The sequence below is a fragment of the Thunnus maccoyii genome, chromosome 14 (assembly GCF_910596095.1).
Source record: "Thunnus maccoyii chromosome 14, fThuMac1.1, whole genome shotgun sequence".
Lineage (NCBI taxonomy): Eukaryota > Metazoa > Chordata > Actinopteri > Scombriformes > Scombridae > Thunnus > Thunnus maccoyii.
Window position 1 is genome coordinate 29,178,802 of NC_056546.1, and position 21,901 is coordinate 29,200,702.

At 39.1% G+C, this 21,901-nt stretch overlaps 1 protein-coding gene across 1 annotated transcript in view; it reads left to right on the forward strand.

Moving 5' to 3' along the window:
- atp6v1ba (ATPase, H+ transporting, lysosomal, V1 subunit B, member a) overlaps nucleotides 1–21,901 on the forward strand; it is a 47,760-nt gene continuing 25,859 nt past the window's right edge. Inside the window, exons 1-4 of the mRNA XM_042433013.1 lie at nucleotides 1–244; nucleotides 18,905–18,960; nucleotides 19,239–19,337; nucleotides 21,653–21,746. Of these exons, the coding sequence (XP_042288947.1) occupies nucleotides 139–244; nucleotides 18,905–18,960; nucleotides 19,239–19,337; nucleotides 21,653–21,746 (355 nt within the window). The 5' untranslated portion in view covers nucleotides 1–138. The remainder of the gene's footprint in view (nucleotides 245–18,904; nucleotides 18,961–19,238; nucleotides 19,338–21,652; nucleotides 21,747–21,901) is intronic.

The following is a 21,901-nucleotide window of genomic DNA, read 5'->3' on the forward strand; positions in this document are numbered from 1 at the left end:
GCGCGCCCCTGCTTCTGGAACATCCGGTTCCTCGGAGTCATGTGACGAGCTGCTCTGCTGTCATTCATGTTGTTCAGCTCCAGCTAGCAAAGCACATCGACCAACGTTAGCTTGCTCAGGTTTTAGTTTTTCCCGACGATGGCAACACTGGTGGCAAACAGGGCGATGGACAACGGCCTGGCAGCAGCTGCAAGGACACACACCCAGGCTGTGACCAGGAATTACATCTCTCAACCCAGGCTGAGTATGTGACGTTAGCAGGCTGCTGGATGTAGCTTTTAACAAGGTTGTTGTGCTGCATTGGAGGACGTGGAAACGATAGTAAATCTGAAAATCTTGTCAGAATATATAAGGCTAGTAAATCTCATTTTTGTTAGGGTGAAAAATATACGGGGAATGTAACATTCCTGTCACTCTTCAGTTGGACTGAGTCACTAATAATGTGGCATTACAGTCCTAGATATCAATATCAATAACTGAAATGCTGCATTTCAAGTGTTGGTTTGCAAACGCATGAAACGTATGCGTGAAGTGTGACAATTATGAAGAAGAAAGTACAGAATTTAAGTCATGGCTTTTGATATTGCTCTGTGTATTTCTATTGGATGCGAACGCAGCAATAATGTTAGCTAACAAGCTGTGAACGATTCTCAACAAACGAGCTGTTTTTGCACACTGGCAGTTAAATTGGGATTGGGGTCATAAATGAGCATTATAAATGTCATTACTCCGTGCTCATCATGCTGTATTTATAAAACTAGCTACACTAAAGTCATTCGTGTCAAATAGCAAACTAGCTAGCGTTAAGCTAGTCTGCTAGCTATTGCTAATAGTAGGTAATCTGGCGCAGGCTCGAGCTGCACATAGCTATAACTCTATTAATATTTTACCCAGCGTGTGACATATATACATATATAAATATAAGTTGTATGTTCATGTGATATGTGGATTCATACATCCATGTCATGGTGACTGTGTACGGGCTCGATGTTATTACAACCTGACACAGCTAAATGACACTAGCGTCGTGGATTAGCTTGCTATGCAGACAGTCAGCTGACTCCAGTGTATGATGAATGAATGAGGCACGGTTTAAATGAGGTTTTTCATGTGTTGAGAGTTTTGAAGGTCTAACGATGGCTGTCTGTATAGGGTCCTTGCAGCCGAAATGTTACAAAGTGGCGTTCTGAGGAATATTTTAAAAGTTAAGGTCGTTATTGTATGTTGAACAGGAAGGTGACAGATGGGATGATCTCTCATGTGACTCGATCACATGAGAGCTGCAGCCTGCAGTGATGAACCTGCACTTTCCCGGCCTGACAGAAAGAAACCTTGTTTTGTCTTTATATTTTTTGCAATGAGAGCTTTGTAAAGCAGGCATTTGATTTTAATACTGATAGAACAGTGCAGAAAACTGTAAAATCACACATATTGTTTTAGCAGTGAATTAACTCACACTTGTTGGTCAGGTAGAATCCATAATCCTTAATTTTAGACATGGATTGTTGGGGAATCATTAATAGTTTTTTTGCCATGAAAACGGTTATATTTCATCTCATTATTAATATTGACACAATGTATCTGTATATGTATAGTTCAACCCGCAAAATAGATTTTACATCTGCATTGTTTCAATACTGAGCTGCTTTTGATATATCATATTGATTTGTCTTGAGTCCTTTTGGGATGGAGGTTGAGAGGTGAATTAAAAGCAAGCAACACTGAAAAAATATAAAACCTTTGTTATAGTTTGTATGGTCTAAACTGGGGTCGGGTGTTACTTAGCAGCCAGACATTTCTTTCTCCATTCTCTGTTTAGGAGTGGCTGACATTGACATTAAAATGAGAATAGCTGGTCCACCTTAAAGGTCAGTCCCCCTTAAGTGAGCCTGGTCAGGTTAGGCTAACCCATTGTTGCTAACTTCAGGACTGGGCTAACCCCTTTCACTTTTCCAGCAGTTGGGGAAACAACAGACGTGACTTTTCTTGATCTTGAGAAGCTGCAGCATTTATTAACTGACACACTGTAGTCTGTACTGTACATTTACTGTCAGATTGACAACTTACTGTTAACCTTTTCCTATGTTCCGCTCACATTCACGTCACTTTTTTGCTGCTCGCTCTCTCTACTATTTTGATATGTCGGTTTTTCAAGCAGAAACGCCAAACATTTGCGAACATATGTCAATGTGAAGATTTGCTTTTCTTTGTCCTACCTGACAGTACAATGAAAAGCTGGTGTCTTCAAACACCTTGTATTTTCCAACCAACACTCCAAAACACTAAAATACTTGTTTTACTTTCCTGTATGACAAAGAAAAGCAGCAAATTTTCACATTTTAAGGAGCTGAAACCAAATAATGTTTAGCACTCTTGCTTTAAAAGTGACTGAAACGATTAAATGATTATCAAAATAGTTGCCAATTAATTTTTTCCCGATCAACTAATCATTGCAGCTCTAGAACAAATGATAAATTTAGAAAATACTCTGCAGATTAATCAACAATGAAAGTAACTGTCCTGGTAATTTTAATTCAAAGTACTAGTAATTAACCCAATATGGAATGGAGTGGGTCAGTCAGTGAGCTAGCCTTAAAGTAATGACATAAGTCTGTGGTGTTTAAATAGAGAGTTTTAGTACCCCATGATGCTATTTGTACTTTAACTCTAAAGAGTGATTATCAACTAAATGACTTACAAAGTACAGTGTCATGTGATTGAACTTATCTATAGTCATGAGGTGAAATGACATGACCTCCCTTAAATAAAAGTCCTCACCTCTGTTTTGGTCAGAGTCATGAATCACAAAGGCTTAGATGAGTGTCCTGTGGTGTTCTGTAGAAAAGGTGCATTTAACTATTCCTTTGTTTTCTTACTCAAAAAAAAAAACCAAGCCATAATTTATGTAGCCAAATTCTCTTTGGTGACCAGTGTGATTAGTTTAAACAGTTGTTAGTTATGTTCATATGGTAGCCACATTTTTTGGCCATGCTGATTACAGTATTTGAATGACAGATCTTGGTGTTTTTTTGGCACTTTGCTGATGTTGAGCCTTTACTGTGACTTTGATTATGCTGTTGAACACGGCTCGAGCCATGAAGCCAGTAAGGTGATGGTTTTTCCTTTTGTGCAAGTGTCAGAGAGGCAAGCATGGACTAAAAGCCTCTTAGCAAACTGGAAGGAAATGACTTAATGGAGCTGGGGCCATCTGAGAGCCAAACAGAGAGAATACAACATGTGATAAAACCTCTGTCCTAAAAACATCTTACCATCTTACCTCTGAAATTCTCTAATTTTGTTCTAGCAGTATGGCTTGCCTTTTTTTTTTTTTCTCTTATCAAACACATTACCAAACAGCAGTGGTCCATTCTAGTGATGAGGCAGCAATTTAGACCCAAATAATCATCTCAAGTAACTGTCAGGAAACTTCAGAGACTTTTATATGTGCTGCTCCAATGCTGCATTTTCATATTGAATGCTTAAAGCCGCTGTGTGGGGAGATTTGTTTGCTTTCATGTCTCTTACCCCTTTTATATCGGAGAGGCATGTAAGACAGAGATCTACTGAACCCACATTCATACTCTTGAGACTCCTGTAACTGGTTAATCACTCATTGTCACCATTTCACAGAGGCTTGAGTCACTCCTGTAGTTTTATTAACATTAGTGCAAAATGAAATGCATGACAAGAGTGCCGGTTGCAATAGAAACACCTCTTCACCAAAGCTGAGTTGCAGTCTACGTCCAGTCCAGATCAGCAGGAGTTGGGTTGAGAAGCCAGGTTAGATGGCGTATGTTGACCTGTACAGATGGACTGCCAAAACATCACTGTGGTAGGGGTGGATGAGAGGCCTTGCAAAAACCTGCAGGCTTCTTTTACAGTCGACAGTGCATATTATTCTCGTGGGTTGTAAATCCTGAACTGTTTGTTTGTTGAACAGTGGTCCCATCCTGTTCCTATTTCAATCAAAGCTTCCCCTTTTGTAGGGAAGCTTAACCCGACACATTTTGTGCCAACCAAAGGCAAACTCATCAAAAAGCCAAAGACTAAACCCACTGTGATGGCCTTACAAAACCATGTTTTTTTTTTTTTAAACAAAACCAAGTTTTATTGATTATTGGTTTTATTGGTTATCTGCGTCTTGCCAATCTCACTAAGAGTCCCCCCCGCAATGTTTCACTGTTGAATTGTCATATGCCAATCTGGTAGACCCAACCCTATTTCAGACAATAAAGCTATCTGTGTTTTCTCCTTTTTCAGGAAAGCAAGGATCTTTTTTTTTTTTTATTATATTATTAAATTTAACATTGAAAGAGACCATTTTAAGATCACTCATAACAGGATCAAAAGAAGGTTATAATTTAGCAGGGAAAGCTTTGCAGCACAGCAGAGACTCTGTGTTTAGCATGAACAGATAGATAAACAACAATATGGATGGTTTTAAATGAATAATGTCATTAATAAAACAAATGGACATCCATCCCCAAACGATAGAATCCCAACTAACTCCAAATAAAAGTAACCACAGACCACCCCTCTTACCCCCCCGGTGCAGGCCAACAACGTGGCCCATTGGAAAAAGTATCAGGGCACATGTAACCCAGCAAAAACCTCTCTGATAGAGAGAAAATAAAATCCTCTCCACTCTCCCGCCCGCTACAAGTCATTACAGCCATCTGTACTAAACGTCCTTATACTGTATTTTAACAGTCAACCATAAAGGCTTACTGAAACCATTTCAATAAATAAAATGTAAACATCTCCCACACACAGAATATTTATCTACATACCTTTGCATATGCTATCCAAAAATTTAAATTTAAAAGATTAATACACATGAATTGCCTCACAATTCTACATAGAGAACCTTTAAACGTGCGTCGCATTTCTATGACTCCAGCTGCTAAATCCTGTCAGATGAATATTGTCTGTCCCTCATGTGTCAGTGGTTCTTTCTCTATGACTGCGGTGAGAATCCTCAGCTTGTCCCTTGGGTTGTGCAGCTTCATAATCACTGCGTGGGGCCGTTTAGGTTTTGGTTGGCTGAGGGTCCTATGAGTGTGGCCATTTTTAAAGATACCCTGCTTGGTCTCCAGGTTCAGCAGGGTGGGTAGCCAGCTCTCGAAAAACATAACCGGCTGTCGGCCCCCTGTTTTGGTAGCCTGGTGTTGTCAGACTAATTTGCAAACTGTCTGGAACCTCTCAGGTCATTTTTGATTTCCAAGGGGCATTATCAACAGGCAGACCAAAAGGCCTCTGGGCGCAATTTGATAGACCTACAACCAATCAGAGCAACAAAATGTATTACATAGCGCTGAGACATGCGAGTTGAGCGGTGCTTGGTTTTTGGCTCATCATTTTTCAGCATGATGGCCGGCTCACAAGCTTTCTCAAATTACAGCTAAACAATATGCTAAAAAAGGTTTCTGAAAACATTTGTGGCTGAAAATAGGCAATACAATCAGCACTGCCTAGTTTAACAGTTTGATCTGAGTCTCATAAGCCTGGTGTGTTGCACTCTGCAGACTTCTTTTTTCAACTTTATTGACAACAAACTCAAACAATGGACAACTCCTGGACCTGCTGTCCGTCAATCATCATATCAAACTCTCCCCATATTAGATTAACAGTTGTGATTGGCCTGTCCAGTTCTATGCCGGGTGGAAATCTGTCTAAATGGGAGGGGGGCCAGATGATTCTGCCAGAGCACATAAAACATGAGTTTGGCAGATTCTTCCTGTTCCCAGGATACTGTTTGAGGACACTACAACTAAACCAAGGAGTGCACCTTTTTTATAATAGTGTATCATATTATTGTGAAAGTCCCCCTCCACTCAAAAATGTGTTTTTCTGATTGTATGTGTACATACACTGAAAATGGACTTTTTTACTGAAGTAGGAGACATATTGTGTCCAGCAATTAAACTTCTGAAATTAACAATATTTGCATATTGATAGAGTCTGGATTTTTAATGAGGAGGAAGGAGTAGATGCCATTTTAAGAAATTGTAATTAGTTGCATTTTTTTTGTGGAAATACCATATCAGACAATTATTATTCAAATATATTGAATTGGAGCTGCCTTTAAGTCATGACTTGTTTTTATATATATGTATATAGGTACAAATGTTGTCTTCCACTGGGCTTGGTATTATTTGTGTTGCCATTTCTCAAAATGAACACTTGACGGGTAAAGATGAGAACTGGATCAGCCATATCACTGTCAGTATAGAGCAAACTCTACCGTCAGTGTGGACAGGAGGACACCGCTGACTCTTCCGTCAGTATAGCCAGTTACCAGGCATCAAACAGTATATAAGATCACAATGTCGAGATGGTTCTTCGCTACCTTATTGCCTTGACAGAGCTCTAAGAGAGGCAGCTATAGAAAAGCCACTCCGAGACAGAGCAGGAAAATAAACAAATAAAGAGATTTCTCATCAGACCAAGTCTTTTCTTTCAAGAGGCCTTTGTCTCTCTCATGTCAAATGCGACAAAAGCTATTAGCCCACGAAATGGCTTGCCTTTGTTTTAGTAGTGCATTCTGTCATTTAGTGCTATGAAAAGACATGGAGCAAGGCACTATACTTCTTTGTGAAGATTTAATTAATGGTAATAATGTAGTCACGATAAACAAATGTCTCATCTGTCACTATGAAAGTAATTTCTATAAAATCAATGTTATTTTTGTAACAGTTCTATAATCCACATTCTAATTAGGCTTAAGCAGCTAGCTTGTCAGTAGGAAAAAAAAAAAAACCTCTCCTGTGGGCGTTTGCCATTCTTTTCATGAAAGAACATTAAAATGTAGGCTAAGGATTTGACACCATTTCTGTCTGTTGCATGAACAGAAACCAATCCACGTGAGCAGCACACTTTTGCTGACCGCTTGTCATACATTTCCTGACATTCTTCATTTGAAGAATCGGTGGGTCATTTAGGGAAGTAAGTGTGTATTTTCAAATGTAAGAAATCCCCCATTCCATTGCTTAACTTCCCTAGCAATAGCATGGCACTGTATCAGTCAAGGTTTGGAATTTCCACAGCAGTAGTAATGATTTGATGATGATGATGTGCAATGACCCCAATGTTGAAGTGGCTTAGCCTTTTTGTATATGGCCCAGCAGAACACTTAGAAGATCTTTGCCCTTGTTTGATCTTCATCATAGGTTGTTCTTTTTGTAATGTAGTAAAATTTTCCCTATGCCTCCCTACACTAACACTATAGTTCTCTATTCATTAAAAGCTTCACTCTTGGTGAACATGTTGATCACCGTTTCCCAAAGCCCAAGATGACGTCCTCAAATATTTTCTTTTATCCCAACCAACAGTCCACAACCCAAAATATTCAGTTGACTGTTGTAGAGGACTATAAAAACCATAAAATAGTCATTCATATTTGAGAAGCTGGAACCAGAGAATTTGGACATGGACTATGAAGCCATTATCAAAATAGTTGATTAGTTGAATAGTTAGTAATTGATAAATCGACTTATAGTTGCAACTGTAATTATATATAAACATTTGTATATTCTGTGCTGCCAACGTTATTTTCAGTCGACACTGAAGCTGGAGTCGACTTGCAACAACCTATAGAACTGCGTCCATCTCCTCCATGTTTGTCGCCATTATTTTGCCAGTTTTTCTGTTGTTATTTGATATGGATGCAGGTATTTTTCAGTCTTTGAATGAACTCCCCATACTTAAGCTGGCCTACAAATCTCTGCTGAGGAGACGGACATCAACAAGCACAACGCCAGACGTAACTGAGTCGCTGCAAGGATTGTAAATGTGGGCAATGATTTGAAGGGTCTGGAACCAGGCGGGGTATTAAATAACAGCTACTGCCATGTTGATGAGTGATTTTGTCAGTATGTTAATTAAAAGTTTTAACACATTCTAGGTTAAAATGTAAGAATGAACCAAGTTTGTTTAAATTGTGATAAAGCTTATAACAATTCAATTCAATGAGCTTTATTGGCATGAAAGTTTCAAGAACAATGTTGCCAAAGCATCAAAATACAATTTGTCCAAATATTTGGACAGTACAAAATAACAATAATATGAACATTAACACAACATTAAGATTAAATATATGGTCATTATGAGGAAACATATTAAAACACTGTGAACTGAGCCCATTACTTGAGCGCGAAAATGTGCGTCAACCACTGCGAGTGGTTGTAAACTGTTGTTCCGCCACCTTTTGTAATGAAGCTCTTGTGTTAACCAGCTGCCTCTCTGTATAGACAGCGATGTTCCTCTGCTTTACTACCCACCAGCAAAAAGGCCCCACAGACAAGAGGCCCCACTCTGCTGGCAAATTTGCTCCTGGTTCGAGCCTGATTACATTTCCTCACAATCAGTGCAGTGAGGTAGGGAGTCCTCTTAATATTGAGTACCTGTGTACCTGCAGGGTTAAAAGCCCGTCTCGTTTTTTTAAGGGTGTCAAAAACCAGGAGCAGGCCTGTTGTCATGTCACAACACAGACTGGTTGGAAAGAGGCGTGTTAATCCTGGCTGCTGTTTATGAGCCCCCCCATGATTCTGAAATGCTTTCTTGTTATAAAAGTAGTCTGCCATTTGTTAACAAAATATCCAACTTGACCTTCATCCGTTTTTTAGTTCATTTTGGTCTCCCAGATTTTTTTTTTTCTAATGTAAAAGCACAAAGCACTTTCTGTGGGTTGAAAACTTAATCCTAGATGTGTTTTGTCCTTTTGAGTCCAAGAACATAGCAACTGTTTTATCCCCCTACAGAACAAATAAGCTAGGTGGAAAATAGGACTGATTGTTCTGTCTCAAACTCTTGAGCAAATAATAGTCTGTTATTGTTACACTTTCATTTTAGCAAATCCTAAGGATATGTCCTTATTTGTTCTGACCTTGGTGTTATTTTTTTTCAGCTTAAGGTTACCTCATTTTCATTTAGCTCAGAATTGCTGAGATAATAAAGATGGGATAATAGATGAGATATGATGATAAGATGTAAAGAAGAGATTCCTCTGTTTTTTTTAGATAATTTTAATTAGTTCACAAAACACACAGCAGTTTAAGTGATTGACAGCTTTGGTATTTTGCTCAGAGTTGAGCTGAATTAGATTTGTATGTACAGAGTTGTACGTTTCTGTGGGCCATCAGTACTGCCGCTGCTTCAAATTAAAAGCATTCATTTGGAGAACCACTGGGTGACTTTTATTGTGAAATAGCCACACAGATGCAATATGTTTGTCACCGAGGTTGGCTGTTCTGCATTGGTGATGCTTTTGTTCACAAAAAATTGGTCCACACAACCAGATATGGACATTTTTGGTACTTTTTGTCAGCAAATTAGTTTTAACTATTTGGACAAAATGATCAGATGTCCAATTATTTCTACCTCACATAATTAATCTGTGGGCTGACTCCCCTGTTGTAATAACATAACCTCATTGCAGAATGTTGTTCCAAAATATTCAATGGCAAACGCATTAAATAACAGAATAGCAAGCCTCTGTGTTGGCTTGCTCACCTGCCTGATCGTACCTGAATCCAAAATATTCCCAAACAGAGGCCTTTTTAAAAAAAAAAATTAATACATCTTTTTTTTTTTTTTTTTGAGTCCTGTATACCAACAGGCGCTTGTCATCTTTCTCAGCTCTGCTGCCTGTTCCACCAGTTGCATGTATCATGACTGACTGACCTCTGGGGACACTTGTTGACGGTATGTTTTTGACAGTACTGAAAATCATACCTTTGGGATTTCTAAATACCATGGTATACCTTAACACTGTGATACAAGTGCAAAACCTACCCAAGTGTAGGTTTATTTTCAGTGTTTTGTACTTCAGAGAACCTACCTGAAACTACAAGGAAGTATCCCTTTGCCACAACTCGACAGCCATTCTTCTGAGTACTTGGCATTGCAGTTTTTGTTTTAACCAGCCACTGGAGGCATGGAGAGGATGGTAAATAAATAAAACTCAGTAGCTACAGAGATTTGTTTATAGCACTGTGGTTGACTGTGCTTCTATTTTGGGCAAGTACAGAGTTTGATATTAGTGCACAGCAACCATCAATAGGCAATAGAAACAGACAGTGACAACATAGAAACAAACGCTGTAGAATGACTGTGAGGATTATATGAGTGATTTTATCATGTTGGTTTATTGACTCACTGTTGCATGTCTTTGGCTGTGTGTGTGTGTGTGTGTGTGTGTGTGTGTGTGTGTGGTAAGGTGGGGTGTGGGTGAGGGCTGGTTTTAGGATTGAGGCAATTAGCATTCCCATGTCCAGAGGGGCTGTGGGAATCCCTTGAAGTAGAGGCTAAGACGTGAATGTGAGGCTGCACATCACAGCAGCTACTGCTTTGTAGCGCTCATTTATTGTCAGAATGATGATGCGCCCCCATCTCCATCCCAGCTCCGACCCCCCCCTTCTCCTCGAGTCCCCCCCTCTTTCAGCTGGGAAATTGAATTGTGTTGGAATGCTCTGTGCCTCTTTTCTCTGGCACTTGAATGGGCTCTTTAGTATTTCACACCAAGGTGTCCTTCAGGGTGCGAGGTCAGGCTACCAAAACAGCTTCTAGTGGCGGATTAGGACCAATTAACATCTTTGTACACAAAGGGCTCTGGCAGCTGAACAGGCTGCAGGGTGACCCACACTGCCGTTGCATGCCAAGCCAGGGGACCGCTGCACTTGAGCTGAAGTAGCAAAAGAGGGGTGGAGAAAGTTTTCCAAACCTAATGAGAAATGTTGCTACTTCACACCTCATGAACGTATAGCCCATTGAGTAATCGTTATCTTGTGAAATGAGAGAGCAAACCACATCTTTTTTTTCATCATTGCAGTTGTACATAAGAGGGGACCACTACCCTGAACTGTTCTGGTTGTTTTTTTTATCATGATGGGGTACTGTATAGGGGAAGTGGAACTACTTATTCAAAAATGAAACACACTTTAGACTTTGTGCCACCAAATGGCTGATAAATTTGCTTAAAGGAATAAACCTTAAAACACTTTAAAAACTATTAGGGAATAGCAATTGATGTTTTTTTTTCATGGTTTGGGCCCCTTATTTACAGTGAAGGGCAATCTTAAAGGAGCACCCCATCAATTTATCATTGCACCCATATAACGTTGTTGCACTCATGATGGGCAATTTTTAAAAATTGATGCAGCAGAACAGAGATATAATCTTTTTTTAATTCACACATTCTTCTTCTTTCTCAAAACCTGGCGCCTACGTTACCCACAATGCAACTAACAAAATGTGTTATGCTAGTTGTGGCTAATATAGCCTGGAGCTGCTAGCCTCCAGCAGAGATGAGGAGCGGGCTACAGAGGTCACTTCTTTTTAACTCCACAACCCAAGATTTGCTCCATTTTCAAACTTGTATTCTTTAGCCCCAACCAACACTGACTCAAGTGACATCACTTGAGTCAATTTATCAGACTTCACACAGCTCCCTCTGGAGACACAAATGCAGTAGTGCTCCCCAACACCTGGAAACACATGCTGATGTGTAAAATCTTAAGAGCTCCCCTTTGAAGATACAGCATACAATATTTTGGATAATTGTGTGCTTCCAACTTTGAGGTTTGTGGGAGGTTTCCCATTTCATTCAGTCCCTCATGGATGCTGCATTTTTGAAGCCGAAACTCATATAAACATTTGAGTGTTCAAAAATCCAATAATGATGTGTCAGCTGATAACTATTTCTAAAACACTAAACGTAAACAAATTCACAATCAAAGAATTGTGATCAACATATAGTACTGTACTGTAACTTGTCAGTGCTGTGCAAACTTTGCAATTGCATCAGTACGTCTGAAATACAGCAAATATATCCCAGGTGTTTCGTTACTGCAATTTATTTGCTGCCTTTTGGCCAACATATACAAAGATACTGATATATCTCCGATAAGATGATTTCGGCCGATATATTAGTCCAACTCTAGTTACAACATGACAATGCCCTGTGCACAAATCCAGCTCCAAAGAAATGCTTTTCCCAGTTTTGTGTGGAGGAACGAGACTGGCCTGCACAACCCTGACCTCAACCCTATCTAACACCTTTGGGATGAATTTGTACACCAGCTGTAAGCCAGACCTTATCAACCAACATCAGTGTTGGACCTTATTGATGCTCTTGCGGCTGAATGGGAGCAAATCCCTGCCAACAGGTTCAAACATCTGCTGGAAAGCCTGAAATTGGAATAGTTGTAAATTGAGATAGTGTATTGGAAATTTCGTATTGCAAAAGTTGAGATTTATAACTTCATTGTGAATGTCTTAATGAGTTGTAGAAAGTTAAATTGCTATCTACTATTGTCAATTTTGCAGACTATAAAGACAGCTGTAGCCAGCAAATTTAGTCAGTTGTGGCTAATATATGGTAATTTCATGAGTTGGCCAGTCTACAAAATTCAATGTTGCTGTCTCTCTCTGGCTATTTGTTCACAATTATTTTAGCTTATTAAGATATTATGTTAGTGTCTATACTTGACATTGCTACCCAAGTGTTAGCTAAATGTTATATTCAGTGTTGAATTCTAGCTAGGTTTACCTTCCAGTTGTCTTCTCTGAATATGAAACCTTGGAAGTCATTCAGATCATTTTTCTTTTTTGTTTTTTTTTATGTAGAAATACATTTGTTTGTTTAGTACTATGTGGACAACCTATACAAGCCAGAGTTTAACTTAAAGAGAATAATGGCAATTTAATAAACATTGGTTAGAAAAAATGAAATTAGACGTTTTCCTCAAATCGTTCAGCCCTACCCATGGTTTAGGAATGAAAAAATGTTCATTAATCACATATCGGTGTAATGTTCAGGTGTCCACATACATTTGGCCATATACAGTATAGAAACTGTTCGAATATCTTGACTAATTCCTAAATGGTAAGTGTCTGGTTTTGGTGTACCTTGGAGTCAAAGAGCAGATTCTACCTTCCTGAGCAGAGGAGATACCAACACACTTTTTCCACCAGCAGGAGCCTCAGTAGAGTAGAATACATTGCTGCCACAGGTGTATTTTATTCTAAATAAGGGACAAAAGGATTCTCTAAATCTACAACTTAAAAGATAAATGAGGCAGGTTAAGGGGAAATACTTAAATCACAAAATATGTAGATGCTTTATGTCCTCATCCATAGAGTAAATAATCATTTTGTATTTTCTGTCTTGCTTTATGTTTGTCCTGGTGTTGTGGTTTCACATATAGCTTGATGGTCACAGTGAATAGGGGAAAGCAAAGTAGCTTCAAATTTCTTAAAATTACATGTACCTCCTCCCATCACTTACTAAATATCTACCATTAAGATGCAGTAGACTTATGGATTTCTAAGAGGTTCCTGTATAATTATGTAGCCCCAATTTTCCCCACATCATTATTATTATCACCCTTTAGTAAATAGCCATATGTATCTCTTTTGAGACCTGTGGGCAATTTGTAGGCTAAGTGTAGCTATTAAGTCCTTTTATAAACATGGCCAACATGGCCAATCTGCCATTTGTGGGGGGAGCTGGCTATAAAAAAAACAACAAAAAAACCCATAATGTTGTGAAGACTTGATGGAATTTTCATAAAAGCATGTTTGTTGTTGTTTTTTTTTAAATTTTTTTTTTTTTTTTTTTTAGCAAAGGGCATGTTTGGATATTGTGAGCTGTCTGAGGTTTAAGTATAAAGATGTCAATTATCATTATGATAATAATCCTTAATAATTCTTGGAGCAGCTCTGAAGCCATGGTCTGATCCTCAAGCAGGAACGACATTGTGTGATTTATGTTTGTGTAGAACAAAAGTATATTTAGTATAACACACCTAAATTCCTATCCTATTTAAGGTACTGACTTCTATCTTGTTCTGTTATGTTGTTAAGACGGATCAGCATTTGTGCCAATCAGTGACCTCTCATCATCTTTTGAACACAGCATTTACTGTTGGACTGTTACTGTTATTAGCTGACCTGAATAGTTAATATTTTAAGTTTTAGAGTAACCTAATGTTGATTAAAATTTTATTGTCCCCTGCTTTTTGGCTGGACCGCAATAGCAGAGCCAGCCCTACACATGGAAACTGAGTGATGAAGTTACACCATTGGTCGGCTGGCCAAGTGTTGGAGATTCCGCATTGGCTGTTGCACTTCAAAATTAATTGGCGAGAACAGTTTTCTATTACGTCCTCAGGGGATGTGTACAGCGGTTCCACTTACTGCAGCTCTTTCCAAATTTATTGCATGCTAAGAGCACCCTTCAGCCGAGCCAGCAGACTCCCTACCTCGGTCTGCGCCTGGATTCCGCGCCATGATTGCACGACTGATGGAGGAGCGTGTGGAGGTGTTTTTGCGGTTGACCCGGTGGGGAACATCATGTCGCTCCTCGGGATGATGTCAGCAACTCACCTGGTGATGCGTCTGGGGCTGCTGCACATGAGAAACCTCCAGTGGCGGTTTGCGCAGCTTTGGCTGCATCCAAGCTGGGAAAAACACCGCAAGCTTGCAGATTAGGAGAGAAAACCAACCTTTCCCTGCACCAGGAGGCATGAGGAAGAGCGCACAGTCAAAGCACCCCAAATAATAATCACTGACAGAACACTTGATGCAGAATGAAAAACAAGAGACATCCGCAGATAGAAACAGACAGATGAAAGAGCAGGGGGAGTTAACAGATAATTAGAATAGTTGTAATTAGAATGAAAATAAGTTCTCTTTCAAATCAAACATGCCAGGATATGGTTGGGAAGTATTGTTCTTGCAACTGCATTTATACCCTTTTTTTTTTTTTTTTTTGACTCTGGGACCACTATGTAAAATTGCAGGAATTCACAATATAGACACTACCACTGACTATTCCTGTAACAAACTAGCCACAATTTCACATACTGACCATACACAGTCAGTCCAGCCATTTACTAGGTTTTGACCTAGTCTTGTTTCAGAGTGGTATTGTTACAGCACACAACCGAGTGGAGTGTGAAGTTTACATTAACACAGGATATATTGGAGTCTGCCCAAAAGTGGATGCGGAATGTATTTGGGATTTAGTGGTATAAGTGCACCTGATGGCAGCCAAAACTGGCTAGTACTGCTAAAACCTTGACAAGGGAACACGTAAGAATGTGATAACCTTATGATAATAATAGAAAAGACTCAATTCAGTATTTGTAGACACCCCAATACCAAAATACAGCTGCTAGCCAGCTGCTAACACTCTCTAACAGACCAGAGTAGACACAAAAACCTGGAACTTTCCTAGCTGCTGTATTAACTTGACATTGAGTGTAATGAATGGGGTGTGAAATAGACAGTGAAAGTGGTTGGAACATGGGCAGTTGAATGTTAAAAAGCTGCTTTGATGCGGACAGAGTTACACAAATATATCTTTAACATCCCGTGAGCCTATATTTACATGTGAACAATTTGCTGCATTTTAACGTATGTTCTGTTCATTTTGTGGACAAAGTAATAAATAAAGAAAACTTTATTCAGAATTATTCAACAAAACATTGATTTAGTTTGTGCAGACATATATGTCAGACACTTGTCTGGCTTTGTAGTTGGCATACAATGTAATGGATGTAATGGCAACATGTACACTAATGCAGATGTGTCTGTGATAATATCTATACATTAGGACAGCATTACCTGTAAAATAAATGACTGCGTTCCATCCACTGTTCATGCACATGTGAACAACACGTCACATCGTAGCCCTCAGTCACAATAGCAAGATAGATACATACTCATTAGGTTTTGTCATTGTTGTTGCATGGGAACGAAGAGTTAAAGCAACACTCACATTCTGACTCTTAACTGCAGTGAATTTAATGCAGTTACAACGTTGTAGTTGGCACATGATCGGTAGGAATTTTCTTTAACTGTAATGATATTTTTAAAAGCAGATTGTTATTGATACAGATTTGTACAGATCATTTGAGTAAAGCTATATGCTGGCTGTCACAGAATTAGCAGAATTATTAAACCATGCTCTGGCTCAATACTCTGTATCCTGGCTCTCAGTGGCGATTGAGAAAAGCAAAGGTTATCTATAAACTGCATACCCCCCCTCCGCCCCCCCACCCTCCACCCCCCACTGCAGAACAAGGTCTTGCAGAACAATTGGAGAAATGTGTGTGAGAACTTGAGTCATTCACCAGAAGCTGGACCCTGAGGCAAGAGCTGAGATAAAGGCTGTTTAGATAATAAAATAAAATAAAAATAAAATTCATTTATTTTGGAGGGGAAAATACAATCTTTTAATTTTATTTGGTTTATTTATTTTTTCTATCTGTGGTGCCCTTGGTTTTTATCATCACACTTGAGCCATCTTTTCTCTTGCTCTCTCAACAGTCTCTTCCCCCACCCTCCCACCACCTCCCACTCCACCCTCAACACACACACACACACACACACACACACACACACACACACACACACACACACACACACACACAGCCTGTCTGGCTAATAGAGGGTGAAATGCAGGTGTGTGTGTGGGAAATGGCTGCAATACTGTAGCGCATTGACAGGTTATTTTGTTGGCCTCTGCCTAATTAGTGGCATAGTGGATGCACCCCGCTAAGCTTTAGTGCTTTATGTTCGCACCAGTCTGCTCTAATTTCCTCACGCCTTTGATATCAGCCCCGAGATTGACGGTTCGAACATAAAGAGGAACACCAGACCATGATAGAAAACCCAGTGGAAACAATGGCGCCACCTTCAGTCCTCCACCCCCACCCCCTTCAGTCCCATGTCTTTGCATTTTACCCCCCAGGTCTGCAGATGTGCAGAGGGTCGGGTTTGCAAGTAGATTCCTTGCAATGTAAATCTGCTTGCATGTCAGCAGAAGGAACGTTACAGCTTCATTCAGAGAAAGGATCCAGGCCCTTTGCTCCGCTGTCTGATTGGTCACCAATCAGTTGTTACACCAATAACCCATTAGAAGCTGTTTCTATATCTATTATTGCTCTCAGAGCGTCATTAATGTTTATGATTAGCTGTTTAGACATATCTGTTACACTCAACAACTGATACCAGATAAACAGTATCCTCATGTACTGCACTGGTATGAATATTGTTTGTTTGCTATCTTAGGCCGAGGAGAGGAAGGTCTGTTATGCTTCGTGCTTAAAAGGAGGCATGTGATGGAATGCAAAACAGGACATGTTTATTGTTTTTTTAAATATCATTTTTATTGTATATATGTTATTATTTTGATAACTTAGGTGTATGTACAGTCTATGTGGATTATGTTCAGTATATTATAGTGTACACAAGCACATTCAAAAACATTCCTTTCTTGAACAGTCTTGTCTTGGATGCTGTTGCCAGTTGTGCTTCCATTGGTTAAAGGGTTTCATTAGCATTTTGCTGACAAGCTGAACCTTGCCAAGATATGTTGTGTGTGAGACAATTTACAGGGTAATTTCGGGTCAAATCAACAGATTTTAGAAAAATTTTCCTGACTGACCATCTTGGATTTGCTTCATACTTTATGTTCAAGCATATATTGCCCTTGTATGACAAAGTCTACCATAAAAACAATCATACCAATGCAAAGAGCATGTTTTAGTTAGTGAATGCACAAAATGTGAAGTTGGTACCTTGAACCAAACTATATTAATTAAGGTATCAAACACGCCATATTTTCTACAAATGGAAATTCTGCAAAACCCAGTCCTACAATTTAACTAATTGCAATGTGACGAAATTGAAAGCTTTGAAAAAATAGTGCCTACTTTAAGCCTCCATATCTCAGAAATGAAAGAAGATACAAGCCAAAGGTTTTACACACTAGTTGCTGGATAAAGTGACATTATTTACATCAAGTATAAAGCAAATCCAAGATGGTCTGTCCAGAGGCCTCTGTTGATTTCACATGGAATGACCTGAAAAAGAATAAACTCTGTCTGGTGGACAAACATACCGTATCCTTGGTATTTCTCTATTGGGGGTGCATCCTGTCGTAAATCTTCCTTTGGATAGACGTCTCTCTCTGTGCTTCTCCTTAAACTTTTATCAAAGTTTATCATATTGTGGTTTTTTGTTTTGTATTGTTTTGGTTGTGTTTCTGATGGAGTTGTGTGGAGTTGCTAACTAGCTTAAGCTACAAATGTACCGTATGCTCCTTTAAGCTGTATCTCAACTGGCAAAGTGTATCAAGATGTGGCAAATATAACTTGTGATGTGTCTTGCTTTTTAAAGGAGTGATAAAACGGAAGTTGTTTGCTGTGAACTTTAATGTGGATTGGTGATTTAATTGTTGGTAACTGTCATTGTTAAGTAGTTTGGCAGCATTTCCATTCGACATCTACAGCGCACCAAGAAACTCTCTCTAATTCTACATTATGTGATGAGATGAGGGAGCTTTAAGCACAAAGGAGGAAGCTAATTGCGTTTTCATCTCACAGAAATCCAGATCACCTGAAGTTCAGGGAAATGGCAACGTGCTCAGAATTTGGAGACGTATTTGACGTGTCGTTTTTATTGAGTTCTGCTATGTTCTTTCACCACATCTTGTGACAGTTATTATGGTTTAATGTTGGGGAAGGCCACAGGCTATTTCAACTAACCTTCATCAATGATGACCATCATTTAATAGTCTATTATTGCAAGGCTGAGAGCTAACCTCATGCCTGTGTAATTGTACTCGCTGTGCGTGAACAAGTGAATTTCATGTATTTTTTCCTGACATTTGCCTGCCTTTGACATTTGGGGCTGGGAGTGCATGAAAGCTGTTTAAATCTCACAGTGAAAGGTCAGCTTGTGATTATTAACAGTGTTGACTGTAAGGAAGTCTACTTATTCCCTTGTTGATTGGTGGCTTTCAGCTGCACAAGGGAATGGCAGCGTTGTCAGTATTGCTTCTGGTATTTGACTGTCCTGTGGCCTGAATGAACAATGTAACTCTCCTCTCTTTCAGCTTACTCTACTGTGTCAGGTGTGAATGGACCCCTGGTGATTCTAGATAATGTGAAGGTGAGGCTGCTAGAAGTTATATTCATATTGAACTGTATACAGTATATCTGCATGATTTCTCATACTACTGCTATTTGTTTATATTGTCATTTGATCCAATGTTAACATCAGAGATACCAGTTAGTTGAGTTGTAAACAAAGATTCAACAAAATGTAAAATAAATGTCCTCTGGAGCCAGTGTGAATCACCCCTTATATTTGCAGATGTCTCTTGTATTAGTCATATAGATTTAGTTTTCTGGAACCTGTAGTCACTCTGTGGAATCTCTCTGAACTAGTTCCCCAGATATGCTGAGATTGTTCACCTGACCCTGCCTGATGGCACCAAGAGGAGTGGGCAGGTCCTGGAGGTGATTGGAAGCAAGGCAGTTGTCCAGGTAAGAAACAGCAACAATCCATAACGGCTGACTGACTGGCACCTAACACACCAGAGTGTTCATATAGTGTTTGAGAATTTGTGCTTTACATTGTTTTCTGTATCACTTATTTTCTTATTTAAAAAATAGATAAAGAAAATAAAATCTAAATGTAGTTTAGTTTCAGTTTGTCTTAATCCCTTGATATAATAAAAGAAAGACAATAAGCAGGAAACCTAAATGCACTGAAAGGAAAAGCCCCCTAAATGACAATGACTCAAATCATCAGTCAGGTAAATTATTAATTTAATTTATCATATGTTGCTCTGGACTGTACATTTAATTCTACAGTAATTCTTTTTTATTGATATTTCAAGATAAGTGATTAACATGAAGACACATATGACGCAGTACAAGACAAGAGGGAGAACCAGAACCAAACAAAAAAAACATTAGGATTTTATTACTGAACTAACCACAGTGTACACTGCATGTATTTGAGCATGTGGCAATTTGACATTTTGACATTGGGGTGTCTGTGGCTTAGGAGGTAGAGCTGGTGGTCCACTAATCAGAGGGTCAGTGGTTCCATCCCCATCTCCTCCAGCGAGCGTGTCAAAGTTTCCTTTGACAAGATACTGAACCCTGTGTCATGGTGTCTCACTTGTTCCTGTTTTTCTTTTTCTAATGTGTGGTCTATAGTGTGACAGATTGAGAGACACTCCCACAAGAGAATACTTGTCCCACACCTGTGCACACAGAATGGATGTAGCATTATCTATGTAAGATCATTGTTGTAAGAGTTGTTTAAAATACTCTTGAAGGAAGGTCCAGAGGGACTGAAACATTAGTATGATCAATAAAATTTGTGTGTGTATGAGTGAGTGAGCGTTAGAAACATTGTAAAGCGCAATATCACTCCTGATGAGCAGGTTGGCACCTTGCATGGCAGCCTCTGCCATCAGTGTATGAATGTGTGTGTGAATGGATGAATGCTGGCATGTGTTGTAAAGCGCTTTTGAGTGGTCAGTAGACTAGAAAAGTGCTATATAAATGCAGTCTATTTACCATTTACATCACAGATGTTGAACAAAGGCGTCAGAACACGAATCTTTCAGTTAAACCATGAGACTTGACATATAGGCTGTCACAGGAATTTAGTGTGGCGCAGCTGGACTGTACTGTAGCTGGCAGGAGGCTGTGAATTCTTGTAATTGTAGGTAAAGTGTACATCACAAAACATCACTAATAATATCAAGTATTTATAAAAAAATGACCAAACACCAAAACCTGCCACCTGTAGCTCTTCACAACACTTTGGCTACAGCTTCTTTTAACTAGTCCTCTCTTGCTATTTAAAACTGATGCAGAAAAAAAGAACTGGAAAATGTTGATATGTGGACCAAAGGGGAATCACAGTGAACAAAGCATCCAACCACACATATATACTTATAAACAGTACTGGAAAAACCAAACAATAAAATGCAGTTGTCAGGAGATCAGGTTAGAGATGGCAAAGGCCTGGAACTGCCTTGTTGCTGTCAGTTTCATCCTGTTCCAGTGTTTTCTGGAAAGACAGTTCTGGCATTCCCTGCTCCAGCTAGTTTTCATCAACATGCACAGTTAATTCTTTCCCTTCAGTTTAGAGCTGCAATGATTATTTGATCAACAGAAAATTAAATGGCAACTATTTTGATAATTGATAACCATTTTAGCCCCCATTTTTAAGGAAAAATGCCAAAATTTACTGGTTTAGTTTCTCAAATGTGAAAATCTGCAGCTTCTGTAATACGTGATAGTTAGCTGAAAACTTTGGAATTGTGACTGTTTGGGACAAGATTATTTGAAGATGTCACATTGGGTTCAGAAATATTAACAGGCATTTTTCATTTTCTGACAAAACAATTAATCACTAAAATTGTATTTATTTATTGATTGGGTCAGTGTGCAGTTTAAAACATTAAAGATGCACTGCACCGGAGTTAGCTCGAAGCTAATTAGCATCCACAGTCCCCCACAATGACAACATACAACAGTACAACAACAAACAGTACAAAGCAAAAAAACACACAGAACACACCGTACAAAATACAAAGCTGCACACAACAGCACATCACATACACCCACAATGTCAATTACAAATTAATAATGTAAACTTGTCAAATTAAAAGCAAGACTGCCTGCACTAATGAGAAGACCATAGATAAAGTTTAGACCTTAAGATTTAGTTATTTATTATATATTATTTTCTAGGTTAGAATGAATCTCTAGGCTACTGGCAGAGAAGCTGTCCTGAGAATGTTTTTATATTTCTCTGGCCTGTTTTGTTCATTCAGGTGTTTGAGGGAACATCAGGCATCGATGCCAAGAAGACAGCCTGTGAGTTCACTGGTGATATCCTGCGTACCCCAGTGTCAGAGGACATGCTGGGTAAGATGGACATAACTTCACATTGCATATTTTGTTCACATTCTGTGATAACACCCTGCAGAATAAAGTGAGAAGCTGCAAAAGTCCATCTTCTGTGCAGCTTATTTTATATAAATATTTTAAAGCATGCTGAATGCTGTTGAAAGTGTTATACT